The 21,542-nt window shown below is 43.9% G+C and overlaps 1 protein-coding gene across 1 annotated transcript; it reads left to right on the top strand.

The window, feature by feature from the left end:
- Positions 1–279: 279 nt before the first annotated feature.
- On the top strand, positions 280–20,965 carry LOC147433618 (uncharacterized). The gene is made up of 2 exons (XM_086490293.1): positions 280–1,465; positions 18,562–20,965. Exons 1-2 carry the CDS (start codon positions 531–533, stop codon positions 20,567–20,569), a joined length of 2,943 nt encoding a protein of 980 aa, XP_086346419.1. The 5' UTR covers positions 280–530; the 3' UTR covers positions 20,570–20,965.
- Positions 20,966–21,542: the final 577 nt, after the last annotated feature.

The following is a 21,542-nucleotide window of genomic DNA, read 5'->3' as shown; positions in this document are numbered from 1 at the left end:
TTAAACCAAGGCTTTCCTCTCTTTCTTGTTCCTTTGAGAAATGCACGCTTGACAGCTTCACCTTAACTAACCTTACAAATTCCTGTTCAACGAGAAGCCACCCAGTAACCTCCTGTTAATTAGCTTTCATATTTTTTGGGCAGCATACATTACCACCGCATTCAAAGATTTTGCAACCCCCCAAGTACCCATAAGCACACACTAATTACAAGCCCACGTGCTCCCCCCCCCCCCCCCCCCCCCCCCACACACACACACCATCCCTTCCTTTTTCACTTTTTCCAATCAACGTGAACCGTCCTGGCCTGCAATGCCAGCTTCTTCCCTTCTGAAGTTCTGAAGCCCTCTCCTTTTATCCTCCTCCCCTTTCTCTCCTCATCAGAACATGATTCCTTATGTGTACAACCCCTCACTAGCCGTGAAACTTTGCATATTGAAACAGATTGCAGCTATCTGATCAAGGCGCTTTGCAGGCCTTTGGACACCCCTTGCTTTCCTCCCTTGCACGTACACACACACACACACACACCATGCAAACAAGTGGGCAGTTCGGAGTACCTCCTCCTGAGGCACCCCCTCAGTATAACCCAGTAAATAACAATATGAACCATACCAATAGTAATAATAATAGCAGTAGAGCTACTTCTACCCCTGGATCTAATCAAACTCTAGGTCACATTCTATTTAACCTCTCCAATCAAGATCATCATGTTCCCTTATCCCAATCCTCAACCTTCACCACCAATCCTTCTCCTGTTCAAGCCCATCCTACTGCTACGCCTGGAGAGGCAGGCCCCAAGCTTGTTGCCTCTCAGACACACCATGAAAATCCTCAGTTCTCTCATTTCTTACATGCTCCAGCATCGTCAGCGCCGCCGCTGGAGCATGTCCTGCAGCCAGATCACTGCACATCGATGGAGTGGGCGTCAGATGAGGTACAGCAGCCACAGCAGCAGACTGTACAAGGGAATTCTGCATCAAGTGTACTGCCTGCGAATACAAATGGCGCAAAGACCATGGCCCCGAGGCCACCGACTTTCCCAGCAACAATATCCCCTGTGCAAGGACATAATAACCCTGCCACCATGCCACCCACTGTGCTGCCGGGATCGGGATCAGGATCGGCCCCTTCACACAAGCCTGATCGAGAAAGTTTAGATAATGGTGAAGGCCTGCAGGAGAAGGCTGAAGCCATGCATCTCCAACACCATGATCAGCTCAGCGAGGGATTGGATGAAGCTGTAATTAATCTTCCTGCAAGTGAAGTGAATTCTAGAGAGAGACAGACGATGCATGCGGATCCATTGATGTCTCTAGCAGATATGGATCAAGCCGATGAAGGTGCGTGTGCAGGGAATCGCTGGCCTCGCCAAGAGACCATTGCTCTCTTGAAAATCCGGGCGGACATGGATGCGGCGTTTCGTGATACCAGTGTGAAACGCCCACTTTGGGACGAGGTATCCAGGTATGTTAATGAATATTCGAATCTCTACTTCATTGTGATTGGCTTATAAGTGACGTCGTGGAAGGAAGCCTTCCTGTTTCTATTTGATACATTAGCGCTTGTGCCCACGACAGAAATCGTCTTCTAGTTTGAAGCACCATTTAACCGGAATGATTTCACTTTGGGACAAGCCTTGTGCTAAACGTTGCTCAAAAGGAAACTATCCTCTCGGCGTTGACTCTCAAGGAATAGTAATTAAAGAACGGGCTTTATGGAATTATACTGAGATTTGTCAATTTTTCGTGTTCGACATGTTGAGTCCCAAGCTCTCGATGTTTGTAGTGCATTCAAAGTTGTTTATTAAATAGAACTCATGAACGTTGTCGTTATCTTCCAAGCGCCCCTTTTGCACAGACCAAAACACCCTAGAGAAGTGGACCACACTCAACGTATAGGGTAGGTGAGCCAACTAGAGGTGTGCATCAGTGGCCAAGTGTGTGATGCCCATTATCTGCATAACAATGCAAAATCTTAAAAAGTGATTGGTTTAGAGCTTAGTGTTATGACCTTCTTTTGGAACAAGAGTGCCTCTTTCGAGTAGTTTTCAAAATTTTGAAATACCAATGTGCACAATTTTTTAAAAAAATATCAATATTGGTCCTAGAAAAATTTCTTGACAAGACACATTGTAATATATCTTCAGATGTCAGATTTGCATTGAATTGCAAAATCCTCCCAAAATTACCTCTTTTTTGCTGGATGAACTTATACAGGCACAATTACCCTATATTGGCCAAAATAGCCTAGAGCTTCTTTGCACTGCTGGTGTTGGACGCAAATTCATCAAAAAAGGTTTTCGGGTTTCTTAGGTTTTAGGAAGAAACTTTTCATCCTTTGGTTAAGAAAAACTGAGGTTTTATTAAATTTTGTATATTAAACAAGAAGATTATGAATACCTTAATTGTAGACCTACTTGGAGCTAGATAGGCAGTGGGATCATGAAAGGGTGAACGGCTTAAGCAAACCACGAGTCGTGAAACACCCCTTTTACAATCACAAAGTAAGATAGATCAAAGGATAGAGTTGGAATCATTGTAATAAACACTATCCTTGTTGCTAGATACACACTATCAGTCAGATACGTACAAATAACCCCCCTCCCCCCGCCCCAGGACCCCCCAAAAAAAAGTGTGCCTAACTCCCCCCTTCTGCCCCGCACCCGACCTACACCTCCTTCCCTTGCCCTCGCCTGCCCCTGTCCCTGCCCCTACGTGCTCATCCCTCTGCAAAGAGGCAGAGACCTAGGTCGCTCATTTGTAGCCATGGCAGAGGCGGATGTTTTTCCGGTTGCAACAGTGCAACAATGACAGACAACACCTATCGTGCATACTCTCCTCGCCACTACCCAACAATCTCACAAGTGCGCCACAGAGCTAGAGATGGAAATCTGTGGACTGCACACACACACACATACACACACACACACACACACACACCCCTTAGAGAGAGCGTAATAGGAGAGAGCACGAAGCATCTCGACTCTTCAAGACTCAACAGCACACGAGAGAGAGAGAGAGAGAGAGAGAGAGAGAGAGATGCGGGACAACAATTGAGTCAGTGCTCCAACCTTCAGTCATGTAGAAAGAATCTCATTGAGATTCTTACAAAGTTGAATTTTTGAAAAACAACCAAACATACACACACAAATTACGGAATTTCACAAGAGGGATTGCACATCACTTTCCCTTTTCTCGGAGCCACAAGAAACAAAAGAACAAGAGGGAGAAGGGGGAAAAGGAAGAGGGAAAAAAAAAAAGTAGTTGTAAGGTTGTTGAACCAAGTCATAAGCAATTCTTTTTTTGTTTTTTCTATACTCACAATTGTGACCGGAGGTGTTATATTAACCCAAATAGAAATGTACATTATCCTCAAGCATCTTTTGTGCCTTGAGGGATCACAAAACACAATTCATACCTACACACTCTCTTGCATGGGAGAGTTTCTTAGATAGTTACATTTTATGGATTGGTCGATACCATAACGGATGGCTTTGATTGCTTGATTCCACTCTTCATAGTTCTTGTGTTTTCCAATAGAGATGGTCTCTTCCTTACTCTCTTGAATAATCTCTTTTAAGCAGGCTGTTGAGTGGTCATTTTTGAAGGTACACTGGTTTCTAGACTTCCAAACTTGTCTCGGATAGCAAAAGTGGTCAATTTACGTGCAGATTAGGATGGCTTGGTTTTAAAAATAAAAATTCATCCCATGAATAGCTCATTCTTGAAGAATAAGACCCTCCAAGTCTTCCATATCCATTTACCGATTTATATGGTTTCCGAGTCTACTTACACATTTCCTGTTTAATGTGGTTGAACAAGTATACCTTGCAATAGGCGTAGTCCAAAAGATGACATCTCTAATCAGAATCTTATCAATGCTTGTCGTGATTTGGCAAGTGCCCTGTATTGCCAAAACACCCTAGAGTAGTTTTGCCCTACCCATGTTTTACATACCCTACAAACAGTGTAGTCCAAGAGACAATGCCACCAATCAAAAACTCTTCAATGACTTGTTGTGCTCTAGCTAGTGCTCCGCACGCATACATATTGATTGGCATATTGTGGAAGCATAATTGTATACCTTCAAGATGCAAGCATAGGCGATACCATTTCAAGAGAGGCCCTCACTTTGCATCTAACCAAACCTACCTACAACTTCTCTGTCAAGACCCTGATGAAATACCATTTAATGAACACGATTGAGGAGTCTCATTATTGACTTTTGTTGTGCTATGTGCACCACACTCATCATACATATCGTCCAAAGCCTCCCTATTCGGATGGATAAGAGAAGCATTAGTAGCTCTTTCCATGTTGAACATACCAGCATACATTCAAACCACATAAAAAGATTTGATAATATTGGGATGCTAACCAAGTTCGAAGAGTACTTAACCCACTTGGGGGAGGACCACACAAGGGGGGGGGGGGGGGGGGACTATTTTGAGTTACTCCCTCCCCCTTCACTAATTGCACCTCAAAGAGGTGCAGTTGCGCTCTTGCAAAACAAATATATTACCCCCCACCCTCTTGCCCGTGTTTGAGACAAGGCATGTCACATCAGTTCCATCAACCCCTTTTTTTACAATTGGAGGGGCATACTTGGTTTTCAAATGTCTATTAATAAGTTGGTTTGGGGTTTTTTTGGGGGGGGGGGGGGGGATATATTTAATACCTTTTACAATCCCTATGACATGCCACACTTTTACGCTTTAATAAATAAAGATAATTTATCTTTTTAGACAAGCAACAAGACACTTGTCATAATGCTACCACATAACCTTCTTATTCAAGAGGCAACTTCACCTCATTTTGGAGATCACCTCATTGCTAAAATTACTCTCCAATTTCAGCCCAAGAAGCCTCTACACTACCATGACCATTGCCCTCTTTTCCCTCATTTTGAAGATCACCTCATTGCTAAAATTACTCTCTAATTTCAGCCAAGAAGCCTCGACATTACCATCACCATTGCCCTCTACATACTCTCTCTCTCTCTCACTCACACACACACACACACACACACATCGAACCCTAACCCAACATTGCATCCTTTGTCTCCCCCGGGAAGGGGCAGCCTGTGGGGGGAAGTTAAGCCTCTAGTGTTGTCCCACCTCAAAGCTCAGCCATTGTCAAATCGCAAGCAAGAAATTTGTTTTCAAATGCTCAGTAGCATGCAACATAACCTAATACACTCTGTGGTCCACAGTAAAGCAGTGTTGTTGCACCCATTCCTTGTTGAGGTGATGATAGCCATTGCGCACCATGATATGTTGAGCAACATGAGTCAACAACAAATAGAGGCATAGATTTTGGATTAGAGCTCACTCCCATAGCGAGCTCAATGAAGCTTGCCAAGGATAATGAAAAGATGTAGGCAAGGGCACGCTGGAGGAAGTTGGTCACGGCCAAGAAAGGAGATACACCAAAGACTCGTGCGACGACACGGCCAAGTTCTGTCGTTGTCTTAGCAGCATCGAGAAAATCCGACCACATTGGCCTTGATCGGGTCATGAAAGTGAATTGACATCTCAAAACTCGCCTTGCTGAGCTTGAGGCTCGAGTTGAATCCATGGTTAATCTCGCCTTCATCAAGGTGAAGGTTGTCGAGGCAAAGGTGACCCAAGCTCACTCAATGACACTTGCCAAAGTAGAGGCGTGTGATGATGGAGCTTCAAGAATAAAGGCTCCAAGAAGAGAACACTTTTAAGATCCGCGTTGGCGGGTTGCCCCAAGCTTGGGACACAGTTGAATATGAATTTCAGAGTGCATCAACTTCGTGAATGAATTACTGAAGCCGGTCAACCTCGACTACGAATGTATCACTTCTAGGAGTGACAAGCCAATACCAAGTGGCATGGTCATGCTATTCTCAAGTTCAGGAATAAAGAATGGAAGCTCAAGTTATTGCATCAGTCACATCTTCTTAAAGATAGCAAGTTTTGGATTGCAGAGGAATACCCCATCACAACTCAAAACACAAAGGTGCAGAGCTCAAGAAAGTACATGCGGCACGAAGCAAAGGCGTATGGGTAGTTTACCGCGGAGGGAAGGCAATCATATGGGATTTCCACTCTTAGAAGATGTCTACAACCCTGCCAAATGCCACCCCTTTGGTGTTAGTTTCTTTTCCCGAAGTGACTCATGTCATATTTTTATTGTATTGCACTATCGTTCATGTATCTATGAAGACGAAGAACTTCCACGTACCTTTTGTTGGTCCCATAGGTCATATTTGACCTCCGAGGACGATAATGAACTCTCTCTCTCTCTCTCTCTCTCTCTCTCTCTCTCTCTCAAGTTTATGTGAAGAAAGACATTGGAGGAGGTGCTATTGAAGTGAGGAAGCCAAGCTTAATTTTTCTTCATCGAAGGATATCATTCTTATGCATTCGATGTGCAAAATAAGTCATCCGACTGTGTGACCCATTGGTAGGCATTTGGGGTGGCACACAGATGGGTGTGTTTCTCCACCTCTTATATGTGCTTAAGTTGTAAGGGAGGCACATGCAAACGAGGGAAAACCAACAAGATTGTTTTCTTACTTCTTTGATGGTGATTCCATGCTGAATTTTCAGCCTATATACTTGTAATTTTTTGGAGGAATAAACAAATTCCTGTGAAGACCCAAGGGGCGTTGGCCATTCCGGGTCATTTTCATTGTGTCACTCTCAATCTCTTCTCTATATCTAAGTTATCCATATCTCTATGTATCAAGGTAGTTTTTGTGCAACGTACGCAATATCTCATTCCATTGCCGTCCCGTCCTATCCGTTGCGCATGTTCCGTATTGTCAATTTTGATGCAACCATTTATAGCCATTGGCAGCTTTTGGTTGTTGACTAGGGACTGTTGAGGACACCTATCGGGGCCGTTTTGGAGTGCAAATTCAAGAAGTTTAGCCACATTGGATTCTATGTGCTAGGGCTCCTTGAGTGTTGGATGCTCCCCCTTGTACATGTGACATGAAGCCCATGTGACCTAATGACATTGGATGGCATTGCCACTTCTCTCATGCTCTCCCTCTCTCATCAAGAGTCATCATCCATGTGCTCCCTCTCCCATGCTCTCCCTCTCTCATGCTCTAGCCTCTTTCTATTTAAGCAATGCCTCTCCATCTTGTTCTCAAACACTTACAAGCTCTCAAGCTCTCAATGCTCCCATGTTCTAGCTCTCGAGTGGCAAGCTCTAGAGACTAGATTCTTGCCTCTCCATCTTCTCTCCATTGGGTCTCTCCCTCTCAAGATTCCATTAAACCTCTCATAATTCACATCTCCATCTCTCTCTCTCTCTCTCTCTCTCTCTCTCTCTCTCTCTCTCTCTCGATACTAGTAGCTACATAGTACGTACTACATAATGCCGCCTCCTCTTCATGAAGCCTTTGAGAAGAATTGCCACTATTTTGAGCGGGCGAGGGGCAAGCAAAACACTTGCAAGTGGTGGTGCAAATATTGCCCAAAAGGCACGACCTCTTCTGTCACGCGTCTCATCATGCACTTGACAAAGATGGAAGGACAAGCGGGCCCATGTCCCAATATCCCCAAAGATATCCTTGAGGAATGCAAGAGAAAGTACCTTCCATTGAAGACACGCAAGGGTAAAGTCACCTCGGAAGAGATAGTGCTGCCGGATGTTGATACCTTTGATTTGGAGGAAGAATCCTCCCCAACTATGTCCATGGCTACCAGTGCCAATGCAGCCTCATGTGATGGTGGTGCCATCTCCAAGAGGTCCATGACGTCCAAGGCGTCGTCAAGTGATGGTGGCCGGCCTCCAAAGATGGCAAAGCTAGCCTTTCTAGCTAAATCAATTGGTGGATGCTCTGGCGCCTTGTCTTTCCTCAAGGAGAGAGAAAGAATCGAGGAAATAGAGATTTCCCGCACGGTGACTGAATGCAATATCTCCTTCAACATTCTTTGGTTGGAGCGATGGAAGAGAATGATCATAGCGATTGCCGCAGTTGGTCCATGCGAGAGGTGGATGGGTATGTCATACGAAGACATGAGAACAAAGAAGATAAATGAAGAGAGGGCAAGGATTGACTAGTCAGTTGAGCCCGTATGTGCCGGTTGGGCAAAGTATGGATGCTCTATTCTCTCCGACGGATGGAGCGACTAAAAGAAGAGGGTCATCATCAACATTATTGTGTCTATCCTCTTGGCACATACTTTGCGCGGGTGGTGAATGCAGGTTCGAGAGGGAAGAAAGTGACCGAGGCATTCATTTACAAGCACATCCTTATGTAAAGCCATTCTTGAGGTAAAATAGTAAACCGGGCCTTTATGTCTTGAGAAATTGCCAATGGGTCCTATGTTTTAAAATTTAACTCTCTTTGTTACAAATGCTTTTTGTGTAGGTTGGTGTCGTGCAAGTGATTACCAACAATGTTTCAAATTGCAAGGCAATGAGTAAGAGGCTAGAGAATGAATTTCCATCCATAGTATGGACTCCATGTGCCTCTCATTGCCTTGACCTTCTCTTTGAGAACATAGGGGAGCTAGGTTGGGTGAAAGATATCCTCAACCAAGCACTCTCTATCATCAATTTCATCAACGGCTAAGTGAGGGTGCTCACAATTTACCGTACCTACTCCGACCTTGAGTTGAAGAAGCCGTCGGCCACTCGTTGTGCGGCTATGTGGCTACTTCTCAAGCGGCTCTATGATATGAAAACCATGATACAAAATAACATGGTCTCCGATGAGTTCAAAGAATGGATGAATGGAAAGTCCGCCGCTTCACAACAAGATGCAAAAGCCATCCAACGGATTTGCTTGCGGGAGGAGTTTTGGCAAGAAGTTAAGGGTCTTGTTATTGTGATGTTGCCCTTGTACAAGGCTCTCCGCATGACCGATATGGAGGGAGCAACCATTGGGCTTCTATGGCACTTCATGGAGGAAGCTTACAAGGAAATTGAGAAGTCTACAATCCCAGATGGGCCTCCCGACACGGCATAACTACATAATACATCCTCTATATATTTACTTTTGTCTATTATAATATATTTGAATTTTGTAACTTCACTACATCTACATGCTTGTTTTTCTACTTAGTACATTACCTCTCTCTGTAGTGATTACCTCGAGGAATCTCCCAAGAGGGACGACATTCTCCTCCTAATCAAAAAGCAGTGGTATTGGATAAAAAGACCTATCCATTACTTTGAGGCTCTCTTGCATCTGGCTTACAAGAAGATGGAACTCTTTGCAAATCAAGGTCTTATTGAGGAGCGCAACAATTACCTCTTTAAGGTGCTAAAAGAAGAGGATATTGGAGTATTTCTCCAAGAGTTAATCAACTATAGCGACCAACGAAACACCGCATTTACTTCCAACTTGTGTTGGAAGCGGGAATCCTTGGGGAAGCCTCTATTTTGATTGGAGATCTTTGGCTATCAATTGCCCACTTTCAAAAGACTTTCTTTGCGTGTTCTTGGTCAAGTAAGTGGAAAGCCTCAAACTCTTATAACGTGTGCTTAATCTTCTAACATATGCCTTCAAATCTTATAACTTGTGCTTAATCTTCTAACATATGCCTTCAACTCTAGTCTCTTATAACTTATGCATCTCTTGATGTGCTTTCGGATTGCTCATCAGGAGCACAAAATTGGTCCGCATACTCCCTCATCCACGCCAAAATCTGAAGCAAGCTCTCAATGAAGCAATTAGAGCGACTTATCTATTGTCGCTCCAATTTACGCATGTTGCGCTCTATGCATGAGATGCCTATGGCTTGACCAATCACGAGTCACTACTCTAGACTCTATAATCTACTCCACTTTATAAATAGTCTTTAAGAGTTTGAATATACTAATCATGTTTTCATTGTCCAATTTTGTAAATGTCAAATAGGTCAACGTGGATGAGCTCACACTCACGATTAACACTCTAAAGAGTGTCAACAAAGAGAAAGACCCTGAGGAGAAAATTATATTTCGTGAGATCTACTTGGAGCTCGAGGAGATTGATCACTAGGTTTCTCGCACCTGATCACACAACAAGGTCATCATCCATGGAGTTACATCGGCTACAACTACAAGCGGTAGAGGTGTAAGGGCTTCCACTCCCCGTGGTGGTGGTAGAAGAAAATCATCAACAAAACCCACGGAGGCTCCTAGACCTATGTGTGGCGAGGCTTCGAAAGCGGCTCTAGTGTGGGGGGCATCACTATGGAGGATGTTCCTAATACTAGTCCTATCATTATACAATACTAGGCCTACCATTATGCAGCCTAGAGAGCTAGAGTATGATGATGAAGGAAATCTCATTAGTGATGGAGATTATGAGCCGTCATCCTTTGACTCTTGTGAAGAAGAGGATAATGTTGATGAGCATAGCTTGCAAGAGGAAGATGAGGAAGATGATGAGAGCACCAGTGACTAGAAGCTCTTAGACTTGTTACTTTAGTCTTTAGTCTCTCCATTTTGGTGTGCCACTTTTTGAGTACTTTGAAACCCCTTGGCCCGGCCCACTTTTTTGTATCATCTTGATTCTCTACTTATCATTTTGGCTTATGTAATTATCATTCTCTTGAGTCTTGACTCTTTACATTGTAGTATCGTAAATTGTAATTTGTACAAATGTCAAGTTTATTTAAGAGCAGAGTTTAAATCCAAGGGCCTAGGCCTTAGACTAAATAATTATTTGTTTTTAATTTTGAATATACGTGATATCATCATACATGTTTAGTTCGTTTAGTACCACACATCTTCGTACGTGTACAAAACGTATGGGACCGTACAAGACCACTATGCTAGTATGCATCTATTATGTTATATCTATACACATATCTCTCTCTCTCTCTCTCTCTCTCTCTCTCTCTCTCTCTCTCTCAAGCTTTAATCGGAGATAGTATTTATCTTTTATGCAAGGTGTGGATTGCCAATAATAAGACTATGGTGTATCAAGGGTGAGTTTCATTGGTATCAGAGCGGAGTTACCCTTCTTACCATCCGTACAATAGAAGGCACTCTTGGATTTGAAGACTTCTACTTCCATAAAGATGTCATGTCATAGAGAGATATCAAGGTCAACGACACATTATCAGTTATGCAAAGTGTGGATTGCATCAAGGGTGAGTTTCATTGGTATCAGAGCGGAGTTACCTTTCTTACCATCCGTATAATTGAAGGTGGTCTTGGATTTGAGGACTTCTACTGCCATAAAGATGTCACGACATAGAGAGATATCAACGTCAACGACACAATATCAAATCATAGTCATTCAACAAATTCCTCTTCCTCGAAAAGAGAATCCTAATTCAAGAGTAGCAGCCATGAAAAATCAACAAGCAGACATAGAATAAAAAGTCTTCTCTCTATGCCAAATCTTTGAATAAAATGAGAAGATCAAAACTTTTAATAAAATGTTCAAAGTGAGATACCTTTGAATTTTGTGATTTCCTTCCTAGCGACCACCAATTGCACATCAAGGTCTGACGGCAAAGTCTCCATCTCTTTCATACATTGAACAAGATTCTTTTCAACATGGTCGATCCATCTTTTCTATGGCTGCGAGCTTGAGATGATGATGGAGTCTTTTCTCTATGTCATCTCGTTGATTTCTCATGGCTGCATTCTCTTTTTTTTTTTAAGGAATCCTTTGAATGATTATAGTGCGTTGTTGACCTTGATCTCTCCGTATGGCTTGACATCTTTATGATAGAAAAATCATTTTTAGTTAGTAATACGGCTTCCTCCTCAATGAGAAAAGAGCTAAGATCATCAAATTCAAGATTTTTCTTTGTGATTTGTAGCTAAAGTGTCCTAGACACCATTTCGTGTGCCTCATGTAATTTCGTGAGTACCAAAGTAGCTAATTGAGTACTTTTCAATGCACTTTTCATAGCCGATAGTTGATCATGAATAACCTTAGCCTTCATAAGAAAACATTGCATGGAACCTTGAGTAGGAAACTTGATGGCAAATAACTGTCCAAGAAGGGTGACTGCTTGCATCGTAGAATCCCCATCAAACATTCCAATGAGCTTGAACCACATATCATTGGCAGTCTTCAAAGTCTATATGGCTGGAGAATTTTCCTTAGTAAGAGATTCCTCAATGGCCGACATTGTCCTGTCATTGCCTACATCCCACTCAAGGTATGATTTTTTATGTCCGTCATCTTGAAGGCAGGTATACATGTTGTCGGGGTCCTCGTAGGATGGGGCTCTAAGTCGTTGACTATATCCTATAGGCCTTTCGCGTGAACTAGAGTCACATAATCAAATTCCAATGGGCGTAATTATCTCCATTCCATTTTTCATTGATGTTTGAGAAAGGGGAGGGCCATGTTGTAGTTGCAAGATCTGGAAATGGAAAGTTAATCCCTTCTCGCAATTCAAAGAGTGGCCTCACAATCCCCAAGTGATCCACCAAAATCTGCAGAAAAAGGGGAGCTTTGGAGTCCTTTGCTTCCAAGTCATCAAGACATTCGATCGGGGGGGTCCACTGCAATGTCCTCAGGGCATCCACAACCCTCAACAAGTAGCATTTTAAAACGCTATGGCCAGGAAGGGGAGGTGGTTTTCCGGCAAGTGGGGAACAATGTCACCATCAAGGGGAGATGGGGGTGTAGTGGATAGGAGGAGAAGAGGGTGCAGTGGACAGGGGGTGTTTCAAAACAATGGCAAGCTCCAATGATCAATGCGCACGTGGCTATGATACATGTCAAAGTCATGATGCAGAAGCGTAGAGCAATGGGAAGAATACATGAGAGAGAGAGAGAGAGAGAGAGAGAGAGAGAGAGAGAGAGAGAGAGAGAGAGAGAGAGAGAGAGAGAGAGAGAGTGAGAGAGAGAGAGAGAGAAGAGAAATTGTTGAACCAACCAACCTTGACAATGAATCGATAATAATACAATGGGGGCAAGGTATACTCACCTTAGCGAATTGCCCTGCCTAGACTTTGACAAATAACTAAAATAAATCCCTACAACCAAAATAATTATTGGGATCACATTGGGCTATTCACTTGAGATGCTATAACTTTAACAATTTGTGCCAGAGATTTCATATGATAGGACATCTTGTTAAAGATTCTCTTAAGATTTGGGCACAGAGACATGTTGGTAAGAGGAGAGTTCAATCATCATGGCCTCACAAATATAGCATAACCTTGGGATAGATTCCAATAGATGGAAAAATTCAGAGTTTCAACCAAAGGTCCTTCTCATTGTCAAACAATGGAGCCTTCCTTTTAAGAGGAAGGATTTGAGTATTCTAGTAGTTTTGCTTCTCCTTCAAAAGTTCCCTTGTCCATGTGGCTGCACATTTATTTTTTATGCCTCAAGCCCATGAAGATTTGCTGAGGATGAGGCTTCTTTGAGGGAATGCATGTGCTCTTTATGCAAAAGACACTATCCTATTTCTTTAGCCTAGAGGGATCCCCTATGCTCATTGCTTCATCATAAAATCCAGAAACTTCATGATCGGATTTGGACAGCCTCTTCTATCTTGGATGCCTTGATTGATTAGACTTTATATGCAGCTCAAGGTGTCATGGACTATGATACTCTTTGCTGTAGATTTTTATAGTATAAATTGGTACAACAATGAGAGCCAAGTCTGCTCTGGGTTTGATTAGAGTTAGAAGAGCAGAAAGAGCTCCAAGATACAAGACAATGATAGTGAGGGTGCTAGTGCTCCAAGGTAGATCCTCGATAGATAGACCGTAACACTGAGTAGTGGGCCCTATTTATAGCCCTCGGACTGGAACTTTGATTGATTGTACACTGTACCAGTTACCATAGTAATTGGTCCTAGTAGTTACCAATTCCAGCCGACTCAATCGTGCATCTCAATCTTCCTTTGAAGGCTGTTCCCACCATTGACATTCCTTTACCCTTTTCTTTGAATTTTGGTATATTCCAAAATTATAGTAGAGTATGATCAGCTAAGGGGTATCAGTCCACTTGGCTTTCTTCTTTTTATATGGGGCCTTCTTCTTTGGCGGTCTGTAGAGTACTCTTGGTGGCGCATTGGAAGCTGCTCGGTTTTCTTTCTGGATCATACCATATAGGGCTTCCTGTTCAAGTTGATCTTTGTGTGTTGTCTTCATTTCGAACTCGTACGGTGTGAAGGCATTCTAGGTTTTTGTGTCAGGGTCATACAAGGTTCTCTTTCCTCTAGTGAGTCTGGACCTAGCCAACTTGTGAGTGACAGTATGAGGTTGTATGTATCCAACCTTCAAGAAGTTTAATTTGATTGCATCTGACTCTGGATTCAAAAAGGATTTCAACCATTTTCTTGAACTATGGTTCAGAAGATGCCTTATTTGCCAACTCCTTTTTAGGGATCCTGGATGCCTCTACTGTGAGTTGGAGTATTTGATTGGTAATCTTGATGAGTCGGAAAATGTGAATATGTCATTGTCCCATCTTCAGCTTGAAGTTTTGCAGAGGTCCTACCATATCATCTGCTTGGTCTTTCTTTAGATCTAGGACCGAATTCTAGGCTGTCCACTCACTTGTAGCTCCTTCATACCATTCCCTCAGCTCATTCACAATCTTGATGTATGTTTGCTAATCACGGTTCTGGATATGTTGGATAGAGAGTTGGAAAGAAGCTGGGGAGCTCAGCCTCCTTTGCAGATAAGGCATACATTAAAATGGGAGAATCAAGAACAAATTCAAGAAATTTCATCACCACTTGATTCTCCTGCTGCATCATCTTCCTGGAAATGTGGACTAGGTGATAAAGGCCTTTGAGATTCCTCTTGTGCTCATTGAGGGTCATCCTAGTTCGTGGTCCTTTGCTACTAGTGGTGTTGCATATTAAAAGTAGGTTGACTTTATGATCCAGATCTTTTCTTGTGATCTGTAGTTGATGAACCAGCATATCCTTAATCTCAATATGAATATTCTTCATACACTTGTAAACTGGCTTATCCCCTAATATTTCTAATTGGAGTCCAAGACTTTTCAGATTTATTGTGGATGGGTCCTTCATGGGGGGATTTACCACCTGAAATCCTCAGTTGTAAGCATCCATTCATTGTCCAAAACCTAGACACAACTAGGTTGAGTTGATAGTTGACAGAACTGCTGATTGTGGTAATTGAGCGACTTCCAATCATTGATCAGTCTACTTGCTCCCACAAACAGTATCTAAAACCACTCCAAGGTAGTATATGTTGTCTTGTCACATGAAGAAATTCTTTTTTGAATAGCCTTTTGCCTCCTCAGCTTCTTGTTTAATGCTAACATGGTCGTAGAGAAATTTGGTTCTGAGCATAAGTCTGAGTCTAAGCTAGAATCAACCTGAATACATTTATCCTTATCTTGAGTCTTTATCTTGAGTCTGAGCTACTGGATTGTATACATAAATGGCTTGTCATGTAGCTAACTCTACGGAACGGGGCTGTCTTTGTGTGGTACGTTGAGTCTGTTGTTGGTCTTGACCAGACTCACTCTGATCTTTTTGTTGAGTATGGTCACCAGGTGGAGTGTCTTGACTTTCTAAAGCGGGTCTAAAGCTCAGTGCCAGTGTTTGTCTGACTGTCGCTGTCGTGCCGCTTTGTGGGCACGGGTTGAAAGATAAGAATCTGCATACATTTTTGAGGTTTTGCCAAACTTATGATTTATGCCAAAACTTGTTATGCCATCAGGATGGAGTGTATGCTAAATGTGGGGTTCGATGCCTAGAAAGGAAGATTGGTGCTACAAGCCGAGCTGTAGTGATGTTGCCAGAAAGTGGTGTTATGGGCTAAATTTGTAGTGTTAGACATACTCTCCAGGCGTGACTTTACGGCTCGTCAACTGGAGCTACGGTGTTGAAGCTATATCAGTATGAAGTTTGAGACGATTGCAGATCCATACCAGATTGGTCAGCTGTGCTGATGAAGTGTCAATGTTGATATGAATGCATGGGGCTAAAGTAAATATTTTGTGGAGCATGTTGGTCTTTTCAGATCGGCAATCGGAGTTTTGGTTGTCAAGATATTGCCAGTTTAAGTTTCCTTGGGGGCCAGCTCTGTATCAATTTAGTCGCCTTGGTCAATGCACCATTTGGGAGTTTTTGGCTTCAGTCAGGTTCTAGAAGATTGTGCACTTAATAGATCAATGAGTGTTTGAGGAGCATCTCGTCTGGGATTTCATCTCATGCGGTGTTTCGTTGTCAATAATGGAGCTCGGTGGCAATATTTTGGTGGGTATATATGCTAAGTTGAAATTTATGGGGATTTAATGCATTTCAAAGAGCACATTGAGTGCTTGACCAGCTTCCTGTTCGAAATGTCGTATCTTGGAATGCACTGATTGTAGGATGCCCCACAGAGGCGAGGCTAGAAGCTCTGGTGTGTTTTTAGTAGATGGGTAGTGAGGGCCTCTCTCTCAAGATGCAAGCATGCATCTTGAAGGCATGTGGCTTTATGCAAGAAACTATATGGGCAACATAATTCAAGAAGAAATTGTAGTTTTGGGGCTGCTAGACATCGTGCCTGGCACTACCTTGGTTGATGTGCATGTCAAATGTGGTGGCTCTATGAAACAAAAGGCCAAAGGCTACCCAAGGCAAGGGGCCTTAGGGCCACCCAATTGAACCAAGGGTGAGGCCGCACAAGGTGGGAAGGCCACCCAATGTAAGTAAAGGGGGGGTTAATGTGTGTGAATGAGGGGAAAAGAAGGGAAATGGCGTGAAGACAGCGAGCAGGGGGGGCACAGAGGAGAGGAGAGGACTCGTGCAGGCTTAGGTGATGCCCAGATGGCAGTGGTCAGAAGCGGAAGTTGACGAGGATGGAATGGCGCCCCTATTCGGTTCTGTTCTTGCCGGGTTTTGTGCAGTCGTCTCAACCCGACCTGCCACATCATCACCCCCACTCCCACAACGACGGCACCGTCGTTGTTAAAATAGGGGGAGGGGAGTGTGCTATATATAGGAAGAAGGGGTTTTCTTTTGGAGAGGAAATAAAACGCAAGGAGGAAAAGGCAGCCATGGGGAAGGGGGCAAGAGGTTAACGAGGAAGGGCATCAGCCGGAAGGGCTTGGGGAGAAACGGGAGGAAGGGGACTATACAAGAAGGAGGAGGAAGGGGGAGTTCCCGGATCTCGACCTCGAGAGAGGAGATGGGAGCACGAAGAGGGAGAAGATAGTGAAGGGAGGAGAAGGCAAGGGCATCAAGGAGAGCTCGAACTCTCTCGCTCTCTTGACCTTGGAGGGAGGAGCCGCAGAGGTGGGATGAGCAATATGAGGAGGGAGAGGTGTAGAAAGGAAGGTAGAAAGGAGGGGTGGTGGAGCAAGGAGGATACCAGGAAGCTCTCTCTATCTCTATCTCTCTCGCTCTCTCTCGCTTGGAACCCATCAGCAAAGCAAGCAACAACAAAAGGGGATCTTTCTTAGCGAACTTTGAGACCTCCAAGCGGCCATAATCGAGCAAATCAAGCAGTGCAAAGGGATTGTTGTGCAAGTTACAGACCAAGCAAAACTCGATCCAGCAGAGGACTGAAGGGGAAATTCTGAAAATTGAAAGGTAGGGAAGTTGTGCTTACAGGATGGGATTTTTGCTTGGCCAACACAGGTTGCTTTCATCATATTGGGGATTTCTGGTTAGGGTTTGCAAATCAAAAGGCATATCGACGATGGCGTATGCAACCGGTTTGTAATAGGGTTATCGGAGATAAAAAATTGGAAGCATCTGTTGATTACCAGCATCAATTAAGTGTTGATATCTTGTCTAAGTTGAGTTTTAGCTATTAATTTTGTTCCAATCTATGATATGCTTCTGCAATTTCTCTCTAAGTGTCACTATATACTCTTACTAACACAAATTGGTTGGCCATCTGCCATGTGTCCCTCTCTCTCTCTCTCTCTCTCTCTCTCTCTCTCTCTCTCTCTCTCTCTCTCTCTCTCTCTCTCTGCTACCTTTAAAAATTAGGAACAGTTAATGATCCTTTAATTCTAAAGGTATATATTATGTCTCTACCACATCAAAAAAGAAAAAAGAAAAATAGAGATTCCTTGTGGAGATTGAGCCGCTTCTCTCTCTCTCTGTGAGCGAGGTGCTGGAGGGCGAGGTGAAGCCGTGCAGAAAGCTTTTGGTGGCCGGGGGGGAGAGTTAGGGTGGGAGGGGGTTAATTAATGGGGTTTTTTTATCGCGCAAGCCAAAGGATCACCTAGATTGAAATAGCTGGCAACAACGTTTATTTAACCGTTTCCACGTCCTCAGCAATGACGGCGTCAAAAGATTGCTAAAACTGCCCTTACCCTGCAATCATTGGCTTGCTATTCAGCTCCCCTTCGCTTGCACTTCCGCCTAGAGCCCTAGACCCACACCATTCCATAATCGGAAGAAAAGCACATTGTTTTTTCAGAAAAAAAAGAATTATTTCGTTATTCTACCGTCAATTTTCGATTAGTAGTATTTTTTCAGCTGTGGGAAAAACTGTTGAAATGAGCTTCTCTGTTTCGATTGACTGCCCATTCTGTGCTTGATGTATTTTCTGCTGGTTATGAGGAATGCATGGAAGACTCAGATGAAACTCGTATAATAATTCATCGTGGATTAAAGTAAGTGGGTTTTTTATTTTAAAATAATTTGTGTGTGTGTGCGCTGAAAAATGTTGGTGTAGGAAGCTAGGGGAGCTGGGATACGAGAGGAGCGCCAAGAAGTGCAAGGAGAAGTTCGAGAATGTGAACAAGTACTACAAGAGGACCAAAGAAGGCAAAGTGGGAAGGCAGGACGGCAAAAACTACCGTTTTTTCACACAGCTTGAGGCCTTACATGCAGCAGCTAGCACCAGCAGCGCCCTTGCTGCTGCTGCTCCCCCTGCTCATTATACCAGCTCGAGTTTCCCCCAACCCAATATTATGACCAGCAGCAGCAATATGCTCCTCATCCATACCAGCACCACCTCCTCTGATCCCCTCCTCAACCTCCAAGCTTCTGCTCCAGCTTCCTCCTTGCGTCAGATCAGTGCTCTTGCTGGCACAACGCCTTCTGATACCCCAATTGTCGCGACGCAGCCGCAAGTCTTTCCTAGCTCGGCCGTTCCGCAACCTGCTTTCCAGCTTCCCGCTTTTATGAATTCGGCATACTGCCCACCACATCTTCATGGAAACATGGGCACAACTCTTCATTCCTCATCTGAATCCAGCTCCTCCTCCGACAATGATGAGGATGAGGACGACGATGCCATCGATGATGCAGACGATGCCACTGATGACGACGGTGATAATGAGCACAGATCCAGCTCGATGCCTCCCCCTGATCCACCACATGCTCTGTCCCCTGCCACAGATCAGAGCAAGAAGAGGAAGAGGAGGAGCCCTACCAGTATGATGGCCTTCTTTGAAGGCTTGCTGAAGAGGGTCATTGACAAGCAAGAGCAAATGCAGCAGAAGTTTCTTCAGGCTATGGAGAAGAGGGAGAGTGATAGGATGATAAGAGAGGAGGCTTGGAGGAGGCAAGAGATGGCTCGGTTGAGCAAAGAGCATGAGCTAAGAGCTCAGGAGAGGAGCTCAGCAGCGGCAAGAGATGCCGCACTCATCGCATTTCTGCAAAAAGTTACAGGGCAAACACTAGATTTACCTAGTGTGTCCATGTCCATGCAGTCATTGTGCGTTCCAATAGCTGCACAGCCAATGCAATCGGCACCTCCCCTCCATCAAGAGAATGCATTGCATCGATACGAAGACCATGATGCCTCGGATCCGAGCAGCAAACGATGGCTGAAACCTGAGGTGCTTCATCTGATCGAGCTTCATAGTAGCCTGCAAGCAAAGTTTACAGAGGCAGGCCCGAAAGGTCCTCTGTGGGAGGAGATTGCTAATGGCATGGCTAAAAAGGGGTATACCAACAGGACTGCCAAGAGATGCAAGGAGAAGTGGGAGAATATCAACAAGTACTTCAAAAGGGCAAAGGAGAGCAGCAAAAAGAGACCGGAAAATGCGAAGACGTGTCCGTATTTCCATGAATTAGATGCTCTGTACAGAAGAGGTTCTTCGAGCTCTAATAATGGGAACCAGCTGGCCTACAAGCCCAGCATTGAACAAGCACAGGATATTGTGAATGCTGCTCATGACCAACCCTCCACGACCCATCATGGAGAGGGGGATATGGATGGCAGAAGGTATTTGCAGATGCAGCCCACTAATGTGCCTAGTGAACGTGCGGCGGTCCTGGATGTAAGCAATGCAAACGGCCCTGATGCAAGTAATGTCAGTGATGCAATGAGAAATGTGAGCTCTAGTAATGGAAATTTTCAAAGCATAGCATCAATGCAGCTCTCGATGGATGCATTTCGCAGCTTCAATAATGCACCAAGCACACCGGAGCATACAATGCCAAGGAGTGGCTTTTCAGCAGAGCTAGGTCTTAGCATACAGCAACAATCTTCTCCCTTGGATATTTGTCAGCATAAACCAGCAAGTGATCAAATCGACTTTGGGAATGTGGAGGCTGAAGGGGATCTCATGCCAAGTACTAGTGTAGCACAGACTGAACTGCACTCTTGTAGTGCAAAAGAGAGTAAGCCTTCTCTAGCTCCCTTACCGAACTCTACATCTTTTATGGCCAATATGCTTCAAAAGCTAAGTAATAATAATACCTCAGCAAGCAATGATCCGCAAGATCAATAGTGCAGCGCAGTAGGTTCGGGGCTTGAAGGTAGTTGTGGGATGAAGCCATGCTTGGGCACTAGTGCGCGGGTATATGCTTGCCTATACATGTCAGACACCGCTTAAATTACAGGGGTTTTGAATGTGTGTGTTTATGGCATTTGTGGGGAATGATATCAAATATCTGAAGAATATAGTCTACAATGCCTCCTGAGGCATATAAATGTTTGGTGCTTACCATTAGTCATCCCCAACATGTTAATTAGGGCACTGGCTATGTATTTGCAGAAGAGTACTGCGATCCAAGTAGTACTGGACATGGCCTCTGATTGCGGCGAGAGTACCCTGCTTGCTGATTGATATGTAATGCAAATTCTTTCATTTTTTCTTAAGATTACTGTACTGACCCTTCTGGCAGATTTCATCAATACATGGACGCTTCCGTTACTACGTATAACGGAGAGCGTGAAGAACCTTTTTCTCTTTTGTTTTCGCCGTCAGGTGTGAGAATTCAGTGACAATTTTTGTGTGGAACTGATCTTGTATTGTAAGGAGGCCTTCTAGCTGTGAAAGCCCCTAGTTTTACCAGGATAGAGTTTCGTCTTGAAGAATTCTGCACTAGCTTTCTGAGGGCTTGACATTGTTTCCTCTCTGGAGGATGTCATTTGCATATGCAGTAATTTGGGTCTCATGGTCATGGATTCGCGCTCGGTAACTTGTAAGTGGAGGTCTCAAACAGAGCATGAAATTTGGGCTGTGAAGAGTCGATATGCTCGTTTAGTCAAACAAGGTGAAGAATCTCATGGGCATTCTATTCTAAATAAGAGACATGGCCCATTCAATTCAATGTACTTAAGAGAGACCGTTTCTGCAAGGAAAGAACAAGGCCGTCAGTACTAACGCGGCACTGCCTGCTGTTAGAGAGAGAGAGAGAGAGCGCTTTGAACGGCAGTGTAGATGAGAGAGAGAGAGAGAGACAGAGAGACTGGCAAAG

This window comes from Adiantum capillus-veneris, chromosome 19 (assembly GCF_014529385.1).
Source record: "Adiantum capillus-veneris isolate H3 chromosome 19, ASM1452938v2, whole genome shotgun sequence".
Lineage (NCBI taxonomy): Eukaryota > Viridiplantae > Streptophyta > Polypodiopsida > Polypodiales > Pteridaceae > Adiantum > Adiantum capillus-veneris.
Note: the sequence above shows the minus strand (reverse complement) of the source record. Positions and strands in the feature narration are given on the sequence as shown.